The sequence below is a fragment of the Phascolarctos cinereus genome, unplaced genomic scaffold (genome assembly GCF_003287225.1).
Source record: "Phascolarctos cinereus isolate Bilbo 61053 unplaced genomic scaffold, phaCin_HiC Scaffold_5;HRSCAF=322, whole genome shotgun sequence".
Taxonomy (NCBI): domain Eukaryota; kingdom Metazoa; phylum Chordata; class Mammalia; order Diprotodontia; family Phascolarctidae; genus Phascolarctos; species Phascolarctos cinereus.
In genome coordinates this window covers 479628059-479653142 of record NW_027555958.1, presented here as the reverse complement: position 1 = coordinate 479653142, position 25084 = coordinate 479628059, and the positions used below count along the sequence as shown (strand labels likewise).

General features: G+C 49.4%; 1 protein-coding gene across 6 annotated transcripts in view; it reads right to left on the bottom strand.

The window, feature by feature from the left end:
- The window catches only part of MIGA1 (mitoguardin 1), a 59842-nt gene extending 37381 nt beyond the window's left edge, over window positions 1-22461 (bottom strand). For 3 of the 6 annotated variants that reach the window (XR_002320974.2, XR_002320976.2, XR_002320975.2), the window contains exons 1-5: window positions 22364-22461; window positions 20041-20160; window positions 10993-11170; window positions 9728-9864; window positions 7376-7502 (exon numbers count right to left, since the gene is read on the bottom strand). Coding sequence is in view for 2 of the 6 variants with exons in the window: in XM_020968531.2 (XP_020824190.1) it covers window positions 7376-7502; window positions 9728-9864; window positions 10993-11170; window positions 20041-20142 (544 nt within the window). In the remaining 4 variants the exon portion in view is untranslated. The remainder of the gene's footprint in view (window positions 1-7375; window positions 7503-9727; window positions 9865-10992; window positions 11171-20040; window positions 20161-22363) is intronic. The other 3 variants (XR_002320973.2, XM_020968531.2, XM_078156726.1) reach the window with 1 other exon arrangement.
- Window positions 22462-25084: the final 2623 nt, after the last annotated feature.

The window sequence follows — 25084 nt, the reverse complement described above, 5'->3', positions numbered from 1 at the left end:
AATTACACAGTTTTTGCACAAACAAAACCAATGCAACCAGAATTAGAAGGAAAGCAGAAAAACAGGGGAAAAAATTTTGCAGCAAGTATCTGATAAAAGCCTCAATTCTCAAATATATAGAGAATTAAGTCAAATGTATAAGAATACAAGTCATTCCCCAACTGATAAATAATCAAAAGATACGAACGGGCAGTTTTCAGATGAAGAAATCAAATCTATCTATAGTGACACAAAAAATGCTCTAAAACACTACTGATTAGAGAAATGCAAATTAAAACATCTCTAAGGTACCACCTCATACCTATAAGATTGGCTAATATGACAGAAAAAGAAAATGACAAATATTGGAAAGGATGTGGGAAAATTGAGGCATTAATGCATCATTGGTGAAGTTGTGAACTGATCCGACCATTCTGGAGAGCATTTTGGAACTACCCCAAAGAACTATAAAGTTGTACATATTCTTTGATCTGGCAATACCACTCTAGGTTTATGTCAGAAAGAGATTTAAAAAAGGGGTGGGAGGGAGATAAAAGATCTACTTGTACAAAAATATTTATAGCAGTTTTTTTGTGGTAGCAAAGAACTGGAAATTGAGTGGATGCCCATCAACTAGAGAATGGCTGAACAAGTTGTGATATATGATTGCGATGGAATATTACTGTGTTATGACAAATGACAAGCAGAATAATTTCAGAAAAACCTGGAAGGACTTACATGAACTGATGCAAAGTGAAGCAAACAGAACCAGGAGAACATTATACACAGGAACAGCAACATTGTGCCATGAAGAACCGTGAATGACTTTACTCTTCTCAGCAACACAGAGATCCAAGACAATCCCAAAGGACAATGATAAAGCATGCTGTCTGCCTCCAGAGAAAGAGACGGTATTGTCTGAACAGAGACTAAAGCACACTATTTTTCTCTTTTCTATCTTTCCTTCTTTCTTCAAGTCTTCTTGTATAAAATGAACAATGTGGAAATGTTTTGCATGATTGCACATATGTAACCTATATGAGATTGCTAACTGTCTCAGGGAGGAGAGAAGAGAGGGAGGGAAAAAGGGATAGAATTTGGAATTCAAAACTTTTTGCTTCCTAAGTGTTAAAAATTGTTTTAACATGTAATTGGGGGGAAACCATTTTTAAAAGAAAGAAACTTACAGTGTTTGGAAAGTTCACTAAAGTTCTCAGAAGCTCGATCATGATTAGGTTTGCTAAACGACATCTCCAAATGCCCCAAAAGGGTCAAAGGGGATGGGCTGAGAGAAGAGAAAGGCTAAGATAAGATGAGAAAGCTTGTGGCCACATCAGGCCTCCCTCCCTCTTCCCTGGGCCTTTGACCATCTGGTGCCAGCCAGGTCTGGTGCCTCTCCCAGGGCCTCAAAAAGGTATCACTCACCCCAATCTACAAGAGAAAAGTGGAGATGCTTTTGAAAAGTTTTAGGTAAGGAGAGAAACAATTTGGAAAGCCTTCAGAACCCTGGGAGAGGGGATGAACTGAAAGTGGATACAGAGCAGGCAAGGCCAAAGTGTGAGTGGCCTGTGAAAGAAAGGCACAACCGGTCTGTAGCGGTCTTGCGGCAGGGAGGTGGCCTCAGGGCACAACCCCTCAGGCAGGCTGGACCACGTGGGGAAGGGTTCAGGTCCAGCCTGGCTCTGCCCACAGCCTGCCTCACTAAGCAAGAGGCTCACGCCCAGGAAACCAGGCACCGCGTCCAATGGTGGCAGTGACCACGGAAAGGTGGGCATAGAACAAAGAACCGGATGGCTTCCAACGGTCTAGAAATGTTCATTCTCATCCTCAATGACCAACAAGAAGACTGACCAATGGAGACAGAAAATCCCAACGAATATTTCTGCAGTAATTACGTCTGCAGACATCAGCAAGCTGTAGCTAAGCAGAAAGATGTCTCCGTGTCCTCAGCACTTGGCACAGTGCCTGGCATGTCACAGGTACTTAATAAGCATTTGCTGACTGACTGGGGCAGCTAGGGGATGCCACCGTGCACAGAGTACCACGCCTGGAGTCAGGAAGACCTGAGTTCAAATCTGACCTCCTTTACTAGCTGTGTGACCCAGGGTGAGTCACTTCATCCTGTCTGCCTTGGTTTTCTCATCCGTAAAATGAGCTGGAGAAGGAAATGGCAAATCACTCTAGTATTCTCGCCAAGAAAACCCCAAGAGCTGGACACGATCAAAACAACTAAACAACAACAAAATCACAGGTCAACGACAACTAACGTTTACGTCGCACCCACTGTGTACCAGGAGCACTTACTGTGCGCTGAGCACTTACACTAGTATCTCAGCAGCTCCTCCCAACTACCCTGGGAGGAAGGTGCTATCATTGCCCCCTTTCTGCAGATGGGGAAACAGAGGCAGGTAGAGGGGAGGTGGCCTACCCAGGGTCACCAGACCAGTAACCAGCTGGTTGGGCACTCCAGGGGCCAGCACTCTGGCCACTGCCACACTAGCTGCTTCCGTGGCTTTGGTTTGGTTTCTCCTTTGGTTACAAGGAAAGGCTCTGGGAAGGAGGCTGTCCAGAAGTCTGGGATGCAGGCCGAAGCCTTCAAGGCTCTCCTCCCGTGATGCGGTGCCGTGCCTTGGGGCTCCTGAGGAGCCCCAAGATTCTTGATCACAGAAGAGGGAGGGCTCCCAGCGGCACCTGCCTATGTGTGATGCAGCCACAAATCCACGAACCCCAGGACACCCAGGGCCTCCTCCCCAGCGAGCCCAGCAGGTCCCAGAACTGCAGAGAGATGCCGCTGGGCCATGCTTAAGGCAGAAAATGACAAGTCAGGATGTGGAGGAGGAGGGAGAAGGAAGGAGTTCAGCTACCCAACTGGGGCGGGGCAGGGGTCCGCAATGCCTCCCCCCACCCGAAACAGCACCACAGACCAAATCCTGGTGGGAAATTGCAACCACAACGCGGCACCTGGCAGCCCGGTGGACCAGGGGCACAAAAGGCAGACCCCTCCAGGGCAGGTGCCGAGCGGCCACTTGCTTCTGGGTCCCAGGCACGTGGCCGCCAGGGCAATGACCACAGCGGCAAGCTCAGGCCAAAGAGAGGCCTGTGGCTCCATCTCTGAAGCTGCAGAGATTCCCAGCTCTCCAACAAGGGGATGAACTCACAGGCCTGGGGCCCTGACCAGGAGGCCAGTGAGCTCCCAGATCACCCCACCGTGGGAGCACCAGAAGATGGCGGGAGCCCTGAGATTCTGGAGGACACTGCCCCCAGAAGTGTGCAGACGCGCCTGAGCATCAGGACAAAACCCAAGTGGCTGGAAGAAGCTCATCCTAGAGAGCTTTAGGGCGACAAGGACGCCCTAGACACCAGGCCAAAAGAGAGAAGGGTTCCAAAATGTCTTGGGCAAAGCTGGAAGAGATGAGGCGAGAGCTAAGCTGGAGGAACCACGGCAAAGACCTGAAGAGAGAAGCGACAGCTTAGAACAGGAGGCACGCCACACCACCCCACCCACCACCCCAGAAAAGAAAATTACAACTGACCAAACAGAAGCTAGCGACTGCGCCAAAACAGGAAAAGTTAAAGCAGAAAACATGGCGCTCCTCAAGGAAGGTGCATGAGGCAGCCCACACGCACACCCCATTCCACACATGCCCTCTCCATGATGGTAGAACACCTCCACCTCCACACAATCACAAGTACCCGCAATGGAGAAAAGCCTCTGGGCACAGGCAGGCGGCAGAGTGTGGCCAACAAGGGCTGGCCCCAAGAAACGGTGCCAAGCTGCTACGTGGCTAGAGAGCGTGGGGAGGTGCATGCCAGGGATGCAACGAGGAACAAGGGATATCTCTCAGGGGATGGTGCCAAGCGGAAAGACAGATGGACGCGTGTCAGGGACGAGGAAGCGTAGTGGGGCTCGGGGAAGAAGCCACGCGGAAGGAATCGCTATCCACAGTGAACAGTGCCGCCATCCTCTCCTGGCAGAACCCAACCTAATCCATCTAACTATCCTGCTGAATCTTCCTGGTAGCCGCTTTCCGTTTACCCTGGTCTTCTTAAAGTCATGCACGGACACAACCCAACACCAAAACCATTTATAATTCCTGAAAGCTGGGGTCAGCACACCCCAGATGTGGTCCTTGGACCCTCGGGGCACGACAGGCCAGCCTCTAAGCACACCACAGCCCATGAACAGAAGTGACCCACACAATGACAGCGGGGCAAGCCAGGCGCCGGGCAATGCCAGAGAGAGGTGCACGACTCCAACCACTGAGCCAAGATGGCAGAGGAACGAACTTCAAGCAGCAAGCAGCGCCAGGCACAAGATGTGAATCAGCTGGCTCCCCACAAACAGATGTCCCCAGGGCAGACACCGCATGAGGAAGGTCTGTCCTCTGAGAAGGGGATGGGGAGGAACTCTCTTCCCCACACCCCGTGGCCTCACCCACCAAGGAGGCTGTGAAGGGAAGAGCACGGGTTGGAATCGGCCCTCAAGCACTCACCAGCTCGGTGAGCCTGGGCCCTTGCCCCCAAACTCAAGGAGTGAGGCTCCCACAAGATGTCTCTGAAAGACCCTGGGAAGTGGGGAGGGTGAGAGAGAGGGGAGGAAGCAGAACCTGGGGGCTCCGGGGGTTGTTTCACATGAGTCCAGGATGCAGCCAGCACCAAGAGGCAAGACCCCTTTGGAATGGACCCCATCCTTCAGCTGTCCTCTCCTCAGATCAGAGGGAAACATTGGCACAGAGAACAAGGGTTGGACAGCAGCCACTCTCCTGGGAAAGAAAGGCTTGACAGCTCTCAAGATTTCTCCCACTAAAAAGGTAAGTGCCTCAGGGTGAACGCTGAACAGTAAAAATAAAGATGATAAGGGGCAGAACAGGGGTCCTCCTGGGACAACTGGAGAAGCAAAGTGCCAGGAGAAGGTTTGGTCCCCATGAAGAGCAAACACCTACAGGCTAGGGACCCCAAGCCCTGGGCTCAGCTGGGCTGGAAGCCTGCCTTGAGGCACAGGAACTTCTATCCCTTGGACAGTGAGGGGAGTTGGCCTTCTGAGCCAGGCTGACAAGGAACGCCAGACCCAGCTGAACTATGGAGATGTGGCCGGGGTGAGAAGGAACCAGCAAAGGCATGGTGAGTGCAGAAGTAGTGGGGCAGGGACGCCACTGGCTGGGGGCACTTACAGGAGGCTGGAGGTCTGGGTTTGGGTTCCAGGCCAGAGCGGAGAATGGAAGGAGGATCTGAGGCCAGAGGCATCATCCCCCATATCTCAAGGCTAGAGGCGATTACAAAAACTAAGCTACCACAAATTTTAAAAAGTACACAGGCAAAGGAGAAAGAATCCAACCACTGAGATTCCTACGGAGTAGAGAAGACCGGGGCTCATCTTCAGAAGAAAATACTGAAACAAAGAAACCCTCTTCTACCCCAAAGAGTAACGTCAAATGGTCACCTGCTCAAAAAGGATTCACTGAAGAACTCAAAAGACTTTAAAAATCAAATGAGAGAAACTGAGGAAAAACTAAAAAAAAAAATCCAAGAAAAACAAGAAAATTATGAAAAGAAAGCTAACCAATTAGAAAAGGAGATCCAGAATCTTAAGGAAGAAGACAACTGCTTGAGAATCAGAATAGGGCAAGGGGAAGCCAGAAAAGTCATAAGAGACCAAGAAATAATAAAACAAAATATAAAGAATGGAAAAATAGAAGAGAATGTGAAACATCTCACAGGAAAAATGACTAATGCGGAGAACAGACCAAGAAGAAGAAATATCAGAATAACCTAAAAGCTATGAGCAAAAAAGAATCTTGATATGCTAATACAAGAAATAATTAAAGAAAATTGTGTTGAAGCATTGATTAGAACAAGAAGGGAAAGGAGAAATTGAAAAAAAAACCATCAATCATCACCAGAAAGAGATCCTATGAGGAAAACCCACAGTAATATCACAGTCAAATTCTGAAACCCTCAGCTCAAGGATAAAATATTACAAGCAACAAGAACAAAAACAACTTAAATAAATGGAGGTGCCACAATTAGAATCACACAAGACCTAGCATCGGTGACACTAAAAGACCACAGGTCTTGGAACACTATATATCGAAGAGCAAAAGAAATGGGGTTCTGGCCAAAAATATCATACCCAGCAAAGCTAAGCATAATCCTGAATGAAAAAAAAAAGGACATTTAATGAATTGTCAGACTTTCAGGACTTTGTTTAAAAAAAAACAACCAACAAACAAACCTGAACTTAACAGGAGATTTGGCATACAAGAAGCAAGAGAAACATAAGGTACATAATAAAGGCTAATTACAAGAGACTCAATAAGGACAGACTGTTTATCTTTTACCTATGTAAAATGTATGTCTAAGATTGTTATTAGTAATTGCATAGTTTAAAAAAGACTGGGTAGACCTGAGTATGATGTGACTTTAAAAAGTAAAACCATCTAGGAAAAAAGTAAAAAGAGTGATTATTTTATACAAATGGGGTGCAAGAAGAAGAATGGACCCAGAGGAATTCGATGGGGGAGGAGGGCTGGTAGTTGTGGAACCCTACTTTTGTTGGCAATGGGTTTAAGACAGAATAATACATACATACCTAGAAGATTACGAAAGCCTTCTAAATTCTAAAAATATGAAATGCTAAGGGGATAGGGAGGGGGAGAGGATAACAGAGGGATCTCTAGAGGGGACGAGGAGGTAACAGGTCAAAGGCGTGTACAAAAAGGTGTTCAGATTCATGGGAATAGGAGGATAGGGAAGGATGGGGGGGGATGTTAAGTAACAGGAGGGCAAGGTAGTAGAAGTAAAGTGGAGGAGTCATGAGGGCTAGGAAAAATAGGTACGCACAAATATAAAACAAAGATCAGCAGTGGAATTTTTTAGGGAAAGTATGTGATTCCATATGTATGTATACATCTATATATGTATCCATGTATGTATATATCTGTATCTTTACAAAAATATGTCCATGCTTAATTGTAGCCTTCTGGGGGTGGGAAAGGGGGGGAAAAAACAAAGTAAAAGGTGCACAGCAGAGAACAAAAGAAAACTTACAAGGAAGAGAAGGAAAGATGGACCGCTCTCAATACATCACATAGTATTTTTTGGATAGGCTTCTCGAAATGGAAATTTATCGCTATATATTTTGAATCCTCTCTTACATTCTGCCATGCACATGACATGCTTTTTTTTTCTTTTCCTATTTTGTACTTCAGTTTCAATATTTAAGCTTATAATACGTTTCTTTCTCTTTATTGTGTATTTAAGTTTTAGTATCTAAGTCTAAAATTTAAAAAATGAGAAAATGAGAGTCTATGTGGTTTACATGTTTGCTGATTACAACAAATATTAAATTAGATTCCAATCTTTCCAATCCACCAAGTCTAGGGGGTACAATTCTTACCCATCAAGTATAGGTTTTCGGGAGTGGTCACAGGAATATTGACAAGTTTTAAGTCCTCCTCATCCGTTTTGTCCCAGGAATTGGAGTTGCCACAAGCACAGCTATGACAAGAATTGGCGCTCTGGACCTGCAGGGAAAACAAAGAGGCTTTTCAAGTCCTCCTGGTGGCAGGAAGCATTGGCCCTCACAGGGAATTTCTAGACCAACTCTTGCATCCCACCGGGAATCTGCAGCCAACTCCACTGGCCGCAGAAGACGGGCAGAATGCACTTGATCACAGGGCCCAGGGCCCCTCCTGACAGACAGAAGCCAAAACCTTCACAAAAACCAACCAGCAACTACGCTGGCCCCACTGGACTGCGCCAGGGGGCAATGGAGATAGGCTTTGAGATTTGTTGTTAGGAGCTATGCGGGGACAGACCAGGCCTAGGAAAACAGATCGTGTGTGGGCACAGACAGTAACTGGATAAAGAAACAAGGGCAGGGTTAGGTTCCTAGGTTTGTTCCTTTGACCTTCACCCCAGAGTCCCCCAGGCTCCAGCCCACTGGGCCTGCCTCAGGCCAAGACGAGCAAAGCCACTCCTTTCCCCTCCGCCGTGCTCTTCCAAGGCTTCAGATCTGGTCCCCACCAAGTCTTGTGGCAGCCGGCTCTGGGCTGGGTCAACCTGCCCTGGCATGCCAGATGCCGCCAGAAGACACCACAGCCATGGCCGTGGCCACCATCTCCACCCTGCTTTCATCCGGCCCACCAACGGACTGGGCCCAGATCTCCATGGCCCTCTTCTAGCACCAGCTGGTCAGCTCCTGACCCAGGGCCTCTGTTCCCAGTGACCGGCCAGTCTCTCTCCTGCCACATGTCCAGTTTTCCTCTAGCTCAGCCACCCCCAGGGACATCCTCCAGGACTCTGGACTCCTGTCCTCTTACACCTGCTTTTCTTTATCCTGAGCCCTGCCACCTCCCTTCACCCCTCTGCAGCCCTAGATCACCCACATTCTCTGCCTCTTCACACGACGCACCCCACCGGGCCAGCCAGGGTCACTACACACTCTTGGGGCGAGCCTGCATCCTTCCCTATCGATGAAGAAGTCTTATAGAGCCATCAGATGAGCAGGGAATAAGCATTTAGGAGTGCCTGCTGTGTGTCAGACACTGGGCTCTGCCCTTTCAACACATCTCAAGGGAGTCCAGTCCCCAGGCAGGCCAAGCACCTGAGGAAGAGTCGGGCCTCAGTTGCTCTTTGCGGGATCTGGGGAAAATCATCTTCTCTGCCACAGACTGTGGTTAGACCAAAGCCAACCTGACCATGCCCACCGAGTAACCTCAGGACTTTGTCGTTTTTATTTATGTTGGGGGTAGGTGAAGGGAACAAAATACGGGGGAGAAGAGGACATGAGACCAGAGAAATCCGGCATCAGAATCAACCCCCAGTGCCTAATGACCGCATGCTAACAGTGCTCATCTGAGGACCTGCATGAATGAGCTGAGCTCTGGTTTTTCAATCCTGCTCTTCTTGCCAAAGGAAGGTGGCTGGCCAAGAAAGGGCCAAGCCCGTGATTCGGGCAGCGGCCCCCTTGGCTGCCTCCCGTTCCCTCCTGCAGACCCAGGGAGCAAGGGAGAAACCACAGCAGTGCCATGAAGGGCCAGGCCCTGAGGACGCACTAGCACAGCCCCACCTTCCAAGGCTACCCTCATGCGCTGCCTGATGTACCCACATGCAGAGTTTCCTTAAGGTAGTATCCATTTCATTCCTGCTGAATTTCAGGACTGTTCACTGACACGTGGGGGTTAACGTTAGGGATACCTCCTTTCCTGATTTCAGGGTATTTTACCTGCTTACTGTCCCCCTCCCAACTTGCAAAGTCCCTACTCTTTCCTCCAATTAGAATCAGATTACCTACTTCTGTATCCCAGTTAATTGTTTTCTTTTAATTAATTGGTCTTATTTGATTAATTCTTTTCAACTCATAAAACTCTGTCTCACTCTGTATTCAGGGGCTTTGGACTAATCATTTCCTGTGCCTGTTTTGCTAATAAAGCATATAGCCTGGACTGTTTCCTGTTATTTTCATTTTTCCACCACAGTTTTTGGGGACCCAGAACCCTAGGCTCTTAGCGAGAAAGAAAAGGCCCAAATGAGCCCCTCCTGACCATTTCCCTTTGAGGAAGTGCATCCATTCACAGACTAGTAGGGATTAATCAAAGCCTCGGGGCCCCTCTCCCACCCACTTCTCCTCCAACGCTGCAATACTTCTGTGTTCCTCCACAGAAAGAAGGTGCGTCCCTAAAAGGAAGTAACCAAAAGGTCCCTCTGAGCCCAAACCCAAGCGGCAAAAGCATGTGGCTCTACTCACCGAGGCTAAGCTCTGGACTGAACCGGAGTATTTGCTGAAAAGGCCTCCGTTGGTGTAGACGCCAGACTGAGACCCTTTGTCTTTAGCCGAACTCAGAGACAGGGTCAGGTTCTGTCGGCTGCTAGAACAGCTGGAACCTAAGAACACACACCAGAGTCATGTGAGGTCAGGGCTCCAACGTGGAGATGGTGGGCTGAGGAGGGAGGGCATTCCAGGCAGTGGGCTGGCACAGATCCTGCTGCCCGGCGGGGAGGATGGGAATGGACGGGGAGGCTCAGCAGGAGGGCCGGTGTGAGTGAAGAGGGAATGTCTGGGTCAGACGTCTGTCCCCTTTGGGGATATCCCTCTGGCAGCTACATTAATGAAGCAGTTTCTAGGGGCCAGGCCCCAGGCCAAGCGCTGGGACCATACACGAAGGCAAAGGACAACCCCTGCCAAGGGAAGTGCACCAATGGGCCTGCAGCAGGGGGAGCCCCCACAAGACGCGGCCAGGAGTCTGAAACGTGGGGCAAAGGAGCCTGAGCAGGGTCTGCAAGGATGGCGGAGCCTCCAGAAGTAAGTGGGAACGAAGAATCTAGCAAAAGACAAAAGTCCCCTGCCGTGCGCCATCTGCCTCTGGAGGCAGAACAGCTATCGGCTGAAGACAGACTGAAGCAGGCTGCTCTTCACTTTTCTTTGATTCTTTTCCTTTCACCTGCGTGTTCGTGTACAAGATGACCAATATGGAAATGTTTTACATGACTGCATGGATTGCTTGTTACCCTGGGGTGGGGGAGGGATAGAATTTGGAACTCAAAACTTTAAACAAAAAGTTACATATTGTTTTAACATGTAATTGGGGGAAATGAAATATATTAAATTTTTTCAGATGCCCAAATCATCAGTAATGGGATTTTCTGGAAAACGACAGAATTTGCTACGTGTATAAAGAGGACGATATGTGACTAGACAAGGAAGATAATGCCCAGCTTAATGACCATGTGAAAAAACAGCCAGAGACACAGCAAGCTCAGGCACAGGAAGGCCCAGCCTGGGAGTCCAGCCTTGCCTCGGGCCATCCTGGCTGTCTGGGACCTCTCGGCTTCCTGAGCCACCCGAGGAGAGCCCACATGCCTGGCAAGCTGTCCCGTCTCCTGGCAGGGAGGGGAGGGGCAGCTTCTGCACTGGGAATTCCCCAAAGTGCAGGCCCAGACCCCCACCAGAGACGACCCATGTCTGTGGGGATTTACCATCTAGGCTCATTTCTGGCCTCACTGCCCACGTACCTTTTTCAGACGCTGCTGTTTTAGCACATTCCAGGGCAAGATGCCCGGGTTCCCATGGAAACCCTTTCCTTTTGTTCTTTCCGCGTCTTCTTTTAAAGTGATGGGCCAGAAAAAGGACAGATACTGCACTCACCGCGGTCACTGCAAACAGCTTCTTAACCCCGGGAGAAAATTTGATCTGAAAGTGAACCAAGTGAGGACTGAGAGGGTGACAGAGGACTCGAAATTCCCCACAATGTCCATATCTTCAGCAAGACACTCCTGCCTGTGACGCCAGTTAGTGCAAGGCCAAAGCAGGGGATCTCTGGGGCACTCTGAGCAGCAGCGTGCTAAGCTGTCTGTGGGTCCTGTGCACCAGGCCCCAGGCCCTGCTCCAGAGGGGGACTGGGCCCTGAATAGCCCCCATACCTCTAACCCAGACGACTCAGGGAGATCCAATCAAGTGAATGAACAAATGAAAGAGAGGGAAGGAGGAAAGAAGGGAGAGAGAGATCGAGGGAGGTGAAGTGGGAAGGAAAGAGGGAGGAAGAAATGAAGGGAGAAAGAGAAGAAAGAGAAAGGAGGGATGAAAGGACTAGAAGAAAGAACAAAAAGAAGGGAAGAAGAAAAGAAAGAAAAAAACAAAGAAAGCACCAGCCCATTCAAAAAAATAACAAATGGACTATTTTAAATCTTTTGTCACTAAAGTTCTTCCCTCTCAGTAGAGGGGCCTCGTAGCTATGGGACAAGCAGGCGCACCAGCAGAAGGAGGTCACTCTGTGACCCTCTGCTCACGTGGAGGGAGGGCTCCCCAAGGCCTCTGCTCCACCCCCCATGTACAGCACCAAGTCCAAATGGAACGGGGCCACATTACACAGGTGAAGTAATCTAGATGCTCCCTTCTGGGTGTCACTGAATGATAGATTTAGAGATCATCATCTGATAGAGGAAGAAACTGAGGCAGGCAGAGGCTCAATGACCTGTCCAGAGTCACCCTGGTAGGGTGGATTTGAACTCAGGTCATCCTGACTCCACGCTCAGTGTTCTGTCGACTGCCCTACACAGCCCAGCTCCCCCTCAAACTTCACCAAACCAACAGAAAACACAGCAGACTGAACCCTGGGATGGGAAAACCCAGGAAAAGTCCCAGGGAGTTGTTTTTGCAGCCCCACCTGGCAAAGGGAGACCGATGGGGAGCTCTGTGGGCTCTGGGCTCCAGGGTCTGGCCAGGCCAAGCTATGGGCTGAGCACTCCGGCACAGGAAGAGGCCCCAGACTCAGCAGAGCACCACGAGGAGAATACCTGGCATGAGCGGCTGCAGCCCCGGTGACCCAGGGCAGGCTGAGGAGGGGACCTGGACCCAGGGGCCCAGGAATGGAGCCTCAAGGCCCACTGAAAGCTGACAGCAGAAGAAGCAGAGCCAGGATCCCTGAGCAAAGGAGAGCCACTCCTGCTAGCTGATAGGGGCTGAGGCCAGCAGTATCTAAGCGACTTGCAGCACTCAGACAAGGGGGCAGCAGTAAGACTTTGTCCCAAATCAGACCACTCTAGGAGCTCTGAAAGCCAGAACAACAGGGGCAGCCAGACCTTCCCTGCAGAGACGCACAGAGCTGGGCCCTCACATCAAGTCTGAGGTCAGGAAGAAGGCTGGAAGAACGAGTAAACGACAAAAGAACCCTCCACAAAGCTATTCTGGTGACAAGGGCAATCAAGAAACAAACCCAGAAGAGAAGGACTCTGAAGTGCCTACAAGCAAAGCCTCAGAGAAAAACACAAACTGGGCACAGATTCAACTAGAATTCCTGGAAGAAGCGAAGCAAGAATTTAAAAAAGAATGCCAAAATGTTAGAAAGCAAAACAAGAACTACAGAAGAAAGAGCTTGGAAGGGAATTAAGAGCGTGGCTCAAGAGGCACAAAACTGAGTCCAAGCAACAAACTCCCCAAAACTCCGAGAGGACCCCAGAGAAGCCAATGAAGGACTCCATCAGACAATAAGAAAATGTGAAAAAAACCATCAAAAGGCTGAGAAGACAGAAAAAAATGTGAGGTATCTTACAGTGAGAACAACTGGGCTGGGAAACAGAATCACCAGACCTCAGCAGGGCCAAGAAAACAATGGAGCTGGAAAAAAGAACCACAAACCAAAAAATCAAAGTAAATAACAAAATGATAACAATCCAGCAGGGCTTGAGTGGAGAGCTATGAGAAGACATCTCTGTGGAGGCGGGAGGACCGTGCCTATTACACACCACACAGTTTCTGATTTTTTCAATATACCAGTTGTGCTGATTATTTTTTCCTTCCTAAAAAATATTATTTGTCATCTGGAATGGTTCCTTGGGACAGAGAGAGCCAGAGATACTTGGGAGAACTACAGTGATGTAAAAAACAGAAATATCAATAAAAGCTTATTATTAAAAAAATTATCCATCAAAAAAATAACTAGACTATCTGAACACCATGACCTAAAAAAGAGCCTGGATATCCTATTTCAAGAAATCTTCAAAGAAAATTGTCCACATCTCTTAGAACCAGAGGGTGAAGTGGAAAAAGAATCTATCCATAACCTGCTGAAAGAAACCCCCAAATGAAAATTCCCAGGAACATCACAACCAAAATCCAGAGCTTCCAGGTCAAGGAAAAAATACAACAAGCAGCCAGAGAGAGAGAATTCAAGTACTAAGCAGTGACAGCCATGATCACATAGGATTTGGCAGCCACCTTCACTATCAAGGAGTGAAGAATTGGTAAGAAAGGCAAAGGATACGGCTTACAATGTTACAGGGGGAAAACAGACCTTTAATGAAAGAGAGGACTTCCCAGCATTCCTGGTGAAAAGCCCAAAAAGAACTACAGAGGAACTCTGAAGTTTGAACATGGAAGTCAAGAGAAATGGAAAACAGAAAAGATGAGTGAACATAGAAGGGAGAAACGGCTTACATTCTGACAGAGCCCTGTCTTCATCACGGTCATAGAAAGAGGAGTCTAATCAGACAAGGCCTGACTGGAAAGAGAGGGGAAGAGGGATACATGGCAAAGGGTGTAAGAGGCGGACAGTCACAGGTCACCCCTTTAGGGAAAATTATCTCACATAATGAGGATGCACAAGTAGAAATCTATACAGACAAGGAGGAGGGTGCGGGGAGCAGCTGATACCTGAACCCCACTCTCATCTGAACTGGTCAAAGGAGGAAAGAACACACAGAGCTGGGTACAGGAGTACCTTTCACTCAACAGGGAAATAGCAGGAGAAAGAGAGAAGGGGGAATTAGAAGAAGGGTAAATTAAGGGAAGGATGAGGCACAAGAAAAACAAATTCTAACTAAAGATGTACAAAAATCTCTACAGCTTTTTTTGAGGTGGCAAAGAATTGGAATATGAGAGGGTGCCCATCGTGCCTGAACAAGTCATGGTATATGAATGTGACAGAACACTATCATGCTGCCAGAAAGGATGAAGGGGAAGATCCGTATGAACCGAGGCCAAGCTAAGTGAACAGGACCAAGGGAACAATTTATACAATGATGACAACATGGCGTAGACAAACAGCTCCAAAGAACAGGTGGCCTACCTTGAGTCCAGAGGAATAATGATGCTGCCGCCTCCTTGGAGAGAGGGGAAGAGCCAATCATGCAGAACGAGGAGACGTAGTGGGGCGGACTCGGCTAATGGGGAAAGTACTTTGCTCAACTATACGTAACAGGAGTTTTGGTTTTCTTTCACTCTCAACTGGTGGGGGCTGGGGGATGGGAGGATGGAGAAGACAAGTAGGTTTTTGCTAACTGAAAAAATTTTTAAAAGGTTTAAGAAAATTCATTGCCATGGGACTATACTGACTGCATCAAGTCCTAAACATGAGGGCCTCCTCAGTGAGGTCCACGAGCCCTCAAAATGTTCAGCTTGACAATCACTGAGAAAAAACCAAGCGGATGCAGAAGACCAGCTCTTCAGTGTGACACACACCCGGACAGAATGGCTGCTGACCCTGCCCATCGGCCCATCTAACTCGAACAGACCCTGCAGAAGAACGCAGCCGTACAGAGGCAGCAAAAACCAGGCTGGATTACCTTGGGGAAACTGCGGAGCACTTCTGGCGCTCCCAAGCTACTTCTCCCTGATATGAAAGCCAAGAGCCTCTCACTGATGGGCGGTGAATCTTGGCATCTTCTCAGTGTGCTGCTGACCGTGGCATCTGGCCAATAAGGATGACTGTGGGAAGAAGCACCAAGTACTGTCCGGGAGCTGTGTGCTTACGGAGCAGCTGGGCTGGTCAGGTATTGAGAGTGACCACCAGCAGACGGCCTGCACAAAGAGCTTAAGAAAGCAAACAGACAAAGTCTCGTTTTGAACAGAACTTTTTATCAGTTTGGAGTAACATCGTTTATCTCTGATGGAAATCATCAGGGCTGTGCCTGCTTTCCAGGATTTGGCAGCCAACTAGAAGATTGTAGATGCTGCTTTCCTTTGGAATCCCTTTCAATCCTTCTGAGCTGAGCGGGTTTCCTGAAAACAACCTGGAGGTGATTCTGTTTCTCATTCAGTAACTTTCTTTTCATTGAAGAGTTTGCATGTAACTGTGAGGCTGGTCTTTTCCCTCCTCTTCAAGGTTCAGAAGAGAATAGCTATTTGTCTTCTTAATATTTCTATGATTAACTCTAAAAACCCCTCCAAACAAAACTTTTCTATTTTATATAAATAACAATACAGGTTTCTTTAACTTGGCCTTGAACTTGATCAAAGAGAGAAGCAGGGCTGTAACTTACTCTTTTTCCCTCCCACAACTTTCTTCCTCGCTTTGAAATACTCTCGGAAATATTTATTGCTGTAGTAACTCCTGCAACAAGGGCAAGGCCCCCACCTCTCATGACTGACTTGTCCATTAAAACCCCCACTCATTTTCAGAAAACTGCTCTCTCTCCACACCTCCTCCATCTCATCCTTGTAAAACTGATTCTTTTGAAAGTGTAAGATTTTACACATATCCGTAGTCTATGAAATCTTGCTAGATTCCTCCTGGTGTTCCAAGCTCCCAAGGGCTTTCTGACCCCTGACTCTGTGTGTAGTGTGTTAGCTCCCACCCCTCTACCCCTCCCCCCCACAGCCCCCAGCTTTGCATCACCTGCAGGCCAGAAGGCCAAGAACTGCTCCCTGGAAGTCTCCACGAGAGCCTCCTCCTAAGCTGCATCTGTCCACTTCGAGACCTACCATCTTCTCCATAAGAAAAGCACCAGAGACTTAAATCCAAATAAAATATGTCACTCAGTCAATAAGCTTTAGTAAGCACCTCCTATGCTTCAGGCACTAGGAGGACATAGATAGATAGATAGACAGACAGACAGATAGATAGATGAATGAATGAATGGATGGATGGATGGATGGATGAATAAAGAAATAAATAAGTAAACAAACAAACAAATAAATAATAAATGAGTGAATAAAAAAAGTAAAGATGAGAAGAAAAAAACAGTTCCTGTCCTCAAGGAACCTATATTACACATGGAAAATCAGTCAACAAACACAGCAGATCCCATGAAGATTCACATTATTTAAATCTGCACTATTTGAAGTTTTAATTATATGCAAAATATGGTAGTTGTTCCAGCCCAACAGAAACACAAAATGAATTTTTTTTTGTGAGGCAATTGGGGTTAAGTGACTTGCCCAGGGTCACACAGCTAGTAAGTGTCAAGCATCTGGTCTGAGACCAGATTTGAACTCAGGTCTTCCTGACTCCAGGGCCAGCACTCTACCCACTGTGCCACCTAGCTGCCTCTTGCAATGAAAATTTTAAAAAATAAGCTTTCATCTGTTTACTAATATAACAGTAAAAGTTAAGAAAAATGTATTTTCGATTCAAGTTTATTACAAAGTAATAGAGTATTTACAAAAAGCAAAATTTTTAAAATTAAAAAAAATGAATATCATACTTAAAGACAAGCCTAAGATGATATGATAAAAATATAATTATTGTCATTTAAAATAATTTAGCAGCAAATTAAAACAATTCTCAGGTACTACCTCATACCTATCCAGTTAGCTAATATGACAGAAAAAGAAAATGGTAGATGTTGGAGGGGATGTGTGAAAACTGGGACATTAATGCACTGTTGGTAGAGTTGTGAACTGATCCAGCCATTCTGGAGAGCAATTTGGAACTATGCCCAAAGGGCTATAAAGGTGTGCATACCCTTTGACCCAGACCACTGCTAGGTCTGTATCTGAAAGAGATTAAAAAGAAAAAAAAAAGGGAAAAGGACCTGTTTGTACAAATACACTTACAGCAGCTCTTTTTGTGATAGCAAAGAACTGGAAACTGAGGAGATGCCTAGCAATTGGGGAATGGCTGAACAAACTGTGGTATGTGAATGTAATGGAATATTATTGTACTGTAAGAAATGAGCTGGATGGTTTCATAAAAACCTGGAAACACTTATATGACCTGATGCAGAGTGAAGAGAGCAGAACTGGGAGAACACTGCACACAGTAACAGTAATACTTTACAATGATCAGTTGTGAATGACTTTGCTCTTCTTGGCAATACAAAGATCCTAATCTCAAAGGGCTCATGATAAAGCATGCTATCTGATGCCAGAGAAAGAACTGATATTGTCTGAATACAGACTGAAGCATGCTGTTTTTCACTTTCTTTTTTCTTTTTTGAGTTTTCTTACACAAAATGACTGATGTGGAAATGTTTTACACGACTACACATGGACAACCTATATCAGATTTCTTACCATCTCTGGGAGGGGAGAGGGGACAGGAGGAGAAAGGGATAGAATTTGGAACTCAAAACTTAAAAAAAAAAAAAGAATATTAAAAATTGTTTTTAGGGGCAGCTAGATGGCACAGTAGATACAGCACTGGCCCTGGAGTCATGAGGACCTGAGTTCAAATCCAGTCTCAGACCACACACTTGACACTTACTAGCTGTGTGACCCTGGGCAAGTCACTTAACCCTGACTGCTTAAAAAAAAATTGTTTTTACATATAATTTGGGAAAAATAAACTATTAAGCCTAAACTGTCTTCTCTTTCTCTAACTCTTCCTACCTATGCTAGTAGGTATAGAGGGCTTTTTCCACATCTTGTTGAATTTGCATGCTCACACTCAGACAAGGAACCCCACCTGGTCAGATATCCTAGGGCATTCTCAAATGTGACCTCATGATCCAACAGCTAGGTCAAACTAACTCAAAAACCAGTCTTCAAAGACAGCCTCCTCATTTGACAGAACAGATCTGGAAGGGATGCATGGGGTGCAGCCAAGCTTGAGGACAAAGGGGTCAGATGGTCCTTCTGACACCTGAAATCCAACTCCAGTTTTTCCTCTCTTACAAACAGCAGTTCTGGAGGGGTCCCTGGCCCACAAGGAGCCTGCCTTCTTCCTTTCCCGCCCATCCTCATTTCAACTGGCCGTCTCACGGGTCATTTTAACGTTACACTGCACATACAACCACTGCTTTCACCTCTCGATCCCAGCCAGCCCCGCCTCCACTCATCTGAGCAGCTGTTTTCTCCCAAGGACTCAGAATAGTCTCAAGTTGCTTCTCTCATGTCAATGTCCTTTTCTCCCTTCCTTTCAGCAAACAAAATGGGCAGACCCTTCTACGAACAAGGCACGTCGGCTCCTCCAGGCCAACATCACTTGCATATCTGTCTTGGTGTGTTCGGGGTTCACCACAGTGCCTGGCCCACCACGGACACGCGATAAATGCTCACTGGTTGACTCGCTCAAAATCGATCCAAAATGATGATAGCCGTTGCCCAAAGCTGAAGGAAACTGAGCCCCAGTGCTCTGATGCTCAACACAGGGCTCTTGTCATTACCCCACACAAAGCTGGAAGAGGAAGGCATGGCTGCAGACATGTCTACTGAGGTCTCCCTCACTGCTGCTGCTACTATTCTGGACAAGACTGAGAGAGGGAGAGGGGCTGACCGACAGCATGATGAGAGGGACGTGGGCCTGACAAGAGGAGGGTCTGTGAGGCCATGTGCCCCGTGAGGCTCAGCCGTAGGGACTGGGGCAGCTTGGCTCTTGTCTTCAAGCCCATGGAGAGCTCTTACATAACAAAGGGATTCACTGTGTCCTCAACCAGGAGCTAAAAAGGTCTTTTGTGAGTAGGTCAGCTCTAAGGACCTTGGGAGCTAGCAGCCTCCCTGGAAGGCGTCAAGCAAAGGCTGAAAACGAGGCGATGGTGGCCCCTCATACACAGACTCCTGGGTGTCTCCTGGATCTTCAGATAATTCAGCAAGATGTCCCAGAGCCCCCTCAGCCCCAATTCTAGACTTTTCTTTGTATAAGACATTCTGCGACAATCAAGGATTGCTCTGTACTGGGCACAGTGCTAAGCACCTGGGATACCAAACCAAACCAAAACAGGCCCTTGTTTCCCTTAGGAGCTTTCATGCCAATGGGGAAGCCAATGGAAAGAGATCAGTACATGGGGATAAACTGCATGCAGCCTGAAGGTATCCTTGGAGAAGCAGCAGAGCCACAGTGGGAAGAGGGGGAGGAAGGGAAGGGGGCGAGGAGGAGGAAGAGAGAGGAGTAGGAGGGAGAGAGGAGGAGGAGAAGGGAGAGAGGAGGAGGAGGAGGGAGAGGGAGGAGGGGGAGAGAGAGAGGAGGAGGGAGAGAGGAAGGGGAGGAGGGAGAGAGGAAGGGGAGGAGGGAGAGAGGAGGAGGGGGGAGGGAGGAGGGGAGGGAGGGAGGAGGAGAGAAAGGGAGAGAGGAGGGAGGAGGGAGAGAGAGGAGGAGGAGGGGAGAGAGGAGGAGGAGGAGGAGGAGGGGGAGAGTGGAGGAGGAGGGAGAGAGAGGAGGAGGAGGGGGAGAAGAAGCCTCTAGGAGGGGGGCTTCGAGGATAACTAACCAAGCTCTTCTAAGCCTCTGTCCATTTAAGGCCAGGTGACCAAAGAAAACTATAAGGAAACACAAGCACGTTGAAATTATAATCAGCTGAATAGACATTTTAACAGAAACTCAAAAAACCCTGCCAATGCAGATTCCCTACACGTGATGAGGAGGGAAGACTTAGTGTTCAGTGGCTTCAGGAGATTTCTCTCTTTACCTGGATCAGGGAATAGTACCAAGACAGCGGGAGGTCAAACACTCTCAGCACGGTGGTCTTCAAGGAGAATGGCGCCTCTCCGCTCACGGTTTGTTCTAACATGACTCCTCCCCGTCCAGCCTTCATGAAATGGGAGATAAAAACGTGTTAGGCAGAGTCTGACTAGCTCAGGCGTGTCTTTACTTAGGAAGCCACAGCACTTCCTCACCCTGAGCCAAACGTTTTCCGGCTCTTGGTCCTACCAGCCTAGGGACAGCCAGGGCACCCAACAGAGAGCTCCAGAGGCCTGAAAGGTGAACTCTTCTCCAGGTGCTCTTGGCTTGGGGAGCAGGAATACACAGGCAATGTGGTCCAATGGAAAAAAACATTCTACGTGGCTCCCAAACGCATCAGCTAGGTGACCCGAGGCAGGCCACTGGCCCTTGGGGCTTTTCATCAAGTACCTGCCAGGCACCGAGCTAAGCTCTGGGGGAGACCGAGAAGAGCCCACAACAGTCCCTGACGCCATCTTGTCAGGCTGCCCCCAAAGAGGCGGATGACAAGTATGAGACTCAGTAATCTGTACCAATAAAAAGGCCCAACTGAGGTCAGGCAGAACCTCAAACGTGTGGGGGAGGCCAAGGCTGAAGGCAGCCCCAGTGGCCAGACCGGAGGAGCAGAGAGCAGGCCCGACCTTCCCACTTCCCCAACTCCACAGCGGCTTCTCCAAGGGCAAGCTTCGGCAGGCCAGAGAAGAAGCCCCGGGGCCTTCCACACTGCTTCCCTGCTGCTCAGAATCCCTGTTAATTTCCACATTTAACAACCTACAGCCTGCCGCCGGCCAATGCCAGTGGCACCTCAGTGCCTTGTTTCTCCCCACAAAGTCAGTTTTGGCGATTTTTCTCCAGCAAAAGCTTTACCAACTGAAATAGAAAGCTGACTATAAACCTATGTATGTTTTCATCGTGGCAGAACGGCCACTAGCCACCTCCTTCAAGGCTCCCACATTCTTAAAGAAGAGTCGATGTTCAATAACCTGGGCACACTGTTTCTCTTAAAGGAAAAGCCCTGCGTGGAGGTCTCCACTCCTCCCTGGAATCACTGGGTGTCCTACGGTCCCCAATTACCGGGGAGATGACTGGCAAGCACAAGGAGGGATGGCGCCCTCGGGGCTCAGGCTGCCCGCCCCAAAGGCACATCCACCTGCTCCTTTCCGTATATCCCCCCCACCCCGTCACCTCCGGGGTCCTCCCAGATCTTCAAGGAAGGAGCCGCCTCTGCCCCGGTCCTCGTGGCCCACAGCTGGGTCGAGGGGGAGAGGGATGGCGCTCGGATGCCCTTCCCAACCTCAGCCTTCCTCCAACTCACTGACAGCCTGGGCACTGTCTGAGGCCCGGCACACTGATCATCCAGGGCCTCTGCCGCCTCGCACACTGACCCGCCCGGCCCCAACAGCCACCCTCCCCACAGAATGGTCCATCCTCCGCCAGCCTGTGCCGGCACCCCCCTCCCCCCTCCCCCCGCTTGGGCCCCTCAACCCCCGGACTGGACTGCACGAGGGCACGGAAGGACCCAGGGCCTGGACACCTGGCTGCTGCCTGCCTCGGTTTCCCCATCTGTATAACAGGCCTAGGAACAGAATGCTCAGAGTGGTCCTGACCCTCAAAGCGGGCTGCCTGAGTGCAAAGCGGACAGAACCTTAGGGTCCCGTTTTACAGAGGAGGAAACTGAGGCAGGCAGAGGCGGAGGCCTCGCCCAAGGTCCCCGGGGGGGAGGGAATGGCTGAGGCTGGATTTGAACTCAGGTCTTCCAGGCCCGCTGCTTCCCCCTGCCCAGGTCCTGGGGGGCAGCCCCCGGCCCCTCGAACGTTCCCGGAAGCGTCCTGCCTCAGTTTCCCTATCCGTAAGGTGGGGAATCCCATGGGATGCCCAGAGACCGAGGTGGAGCGGCCCTGCCTCCTCCACACGTGCACCCACACGTGACCTCCCCCAACTCCTCCTCCCCCCCCCCCCCGCCCCGGTCACACCCCGGGCGCCCCCCAACCCGGCCCACACACTCAGGGAGCCGGCCGAGCCCCCGCCGTCCGCCCCCAGGCACTGTTTCCAGCTGCGTTTATTAAGCACCTACTGCATGCCTGGTGCAGGTGAGGGGTGGGAATGGGCAGGGGCCAATGCTCCCATTTGACAGATGAGAAAACTGAGGCTAAGCCAGGGGTGGGCCTGGCCTGAGGAGCCTAGTCCAGGGCGGAGGGAACCAGAGCCTCCGCGAGGCCTCGCCCGCCCCTCCCCCACCTGCTCACCCCCCCCCCCCGCCCCCACATACACACCCCCGCCTCCAGCCGTACCTGGAGCCCGAGCAGAGGCCGCCACTGCCTGCAGACGCAGCCGGAAGGGAGGGAGGGAGGAAGAGAGGGCGGGCGGGCGCCCGAGCAGGAGTCCTTCCGGGTCACGGTCTGCCGGAAGAGACAGGGCAGGAAGGCAAAACTGCTCCGCCATGATGGTTATAGGCGGGGCTTCAAGCTCCGCCCCCCATTATGCTCCGCCGCTAGGTGGCGCCCAGGATAGGGTGCCAAGCCCACAGTTAAGAAGACTTGGGTGGAAATTTGGTTTCAGGCACATTTGAGTTCTGTCTGCCTCAGTTTCCTGAACTGTAAAACAGGACAAGAATAGCACCTGCCCTTACCACATGGTTGTGAGTTTCGAATGAGACCCTATTTGAAAAGTGCTTGGCACACAGCAGGCACTTCATGAAGGACTGTTGCCTTTCCTCTTTTGCTCTTCCTCCTCCCTCTCCTCTTCTTCCTTTCTCCTCTCTTGTCCCCCATTCTTCGTCACCTCACCTCCCCTTCCTCTTTCTTCTTTCCTGCTCTCTATCCTCCTTGTCACCATCCTTCTTCCTTTTTCTTTTTCCTCCTTTCCCTCTTCCCCCCTCTTGTCCCAGCCCACCCCTTTGTACTGCTCCTTTCCCCCTTTTCCTCGATGTCAGCTCCCCTCTTCTTTTTCACCCTCCCTCTTCTCCTTCCCCAAAGCCTTCCTGTACATTCTTAAAGGGGGTTGGTTGTTTCAATTAATCAATCAAGAAACATTTATGTGTGACCCTGGGCAAGTCACTTAACCCCAATTGCCTCACCAAAAAAAATATATATATGAAGCGCCTACTATGTGCTGGCTACTGTGCTATACTGAGGACACAAAGAAAGGCAAAAGACAATCCTTGCCCTGAGGGAGCTTACAATCTAAGCTGGGAAGGGTGGGAGGCCACTGCTTTGAATGCCAAACATTATGTATTTGATCCCGGAGGCCATAGGGAGCTCCTGGAGTTCACTTGGTAGGGGGGGACACAGTCAGACCTGCACTTGAGAAAAGTCACTTTGGTGGCTGTATGAAGAATGCACTAGTGTGGAGAGAGCCCCGAGCCAGGCAGACCCCTGGCCCCAGCAGCTACTGCAATAGTCCAGACGCGAGGTGATGAGGCCTTGCACCAGGGTGGGGGCAGTGTAGGAGGAGAGAAGGGGGCACACTGGGGGAGATGGTGCCGAGGTGAAATCAACTGGCCTTGGCACCTCTTTGGATCTGGGCAGGGAGAGACAATAAGGAATTCGGGATGACCCCTAGGTTGGGAGCATGAGGAGCTGGGAGGATGGGGGTACCCTCAACAGTAATAAGGAAGGAGAGGGGAAGGGGGAAGGGGTGCAGGGGAAAAGATCACGAGTTCTGTTTCAGACACACTGAGCGTAAGATTCTACTGGACATCCCGATCATTGTATCTGAAAGGCAGCTGAAGATGCGAGCTTGGAGATCAGCAGTGTCTGAGGCAAGTAGATTTGAGAAACATCGGCATAGAGATGGTCATTCAATCCATGGGAGCTGATGAGCTTACTCAATAAAGTAGTATAAGGAGAGGAAAAGAAGGTCCAGAAGCGTGATGCGGAGAAGGATGCTGCAGAAGATGGGAAGGAGCAGTGCGGGAGACAGGAGGAAAACCGGGCAGGGGGTGGTATCCCAAAAACCTAGAGAGAAGAGTGTCCATGGTGACGCCGAGAGAATGAGCTGGAAAGAAGTCCCTGGACTGGGCCACTAAGAGATCCTTAGTAACTGGGCAGAGCAGAGTCACTGGAAGAAGCCAGATTGGAAAGCGTCAAGAAGAGAGCTAGAGGCGAAAAAACCAAGGCCCTCCCAGGCCGCCTTTTCAGGGAGCTTAGCCGCACAAAGGGTTTCCCAAAGAAACAAAGCACATCCCAAGTCCATTGGGGATAATGAAGACAATACGGATTTCACTCCCCACCATCACTTTGGAAAATTCAGTTCAATTCAACCAACATTTACAAATCAATCAGCAAATAAGTGGGCTCATTTGTTAAGCCTATAACAGGTGCAGGGCACAGTCCTAGTTCTGGGGACGCAAAGGAAAGGCTTGGTCAAGGAGCTGACGTTTTAAGGCAGGCTGAAGGATGACCTTGTACATACATTGGTACTCAAGATCCATGCGAAAGCAGACGGAAGGTAGCTGTAGAGGGGGCAGGCATCAGCTGAAGGGGAGGGGGCCCCCAAAGAAGCTCCGACTTCTGGGAATGAGGCAATGGCATTGCCAGGACAACTGGAGCTGCAAGCACCAAGTGTCAGCAGCAGCCCACTGGCCAGTGTGGCTGCACCAGAGAGGGCCTGGAAGAGGGCCGTGCCTAAGAAAATGAGAAAGATGAGCTTGAAAAGCCCAACATGGTATGAAAAATAAAACCTCATCCTATGGGAACAAGGAAGCCATTGAGGTGTATCGGATAGGGTCAGACCTGTTCCACTGGGCAGGTGCCATAGATACAGGTACCAGAACCAAAGCTGTCCTTGCCCTCCTGCACCTACATGTGGACCAGAGACAGAGCTGGAAGAGATCTTTTCAGGACCTCAAGTCCATTTTCCTGATGAGGAAACTGAGGGCCAGAGAGATGAATGGGTAAGACAGCTGAGAAGTGCTAGAACCAGGATAGGAGGCCTGGTCTTCTAATTCCACATCTAACATGGTGACCACTGCATCCCAGAGACTCTAATTTAGCATGGTCTATCTCAGAGTC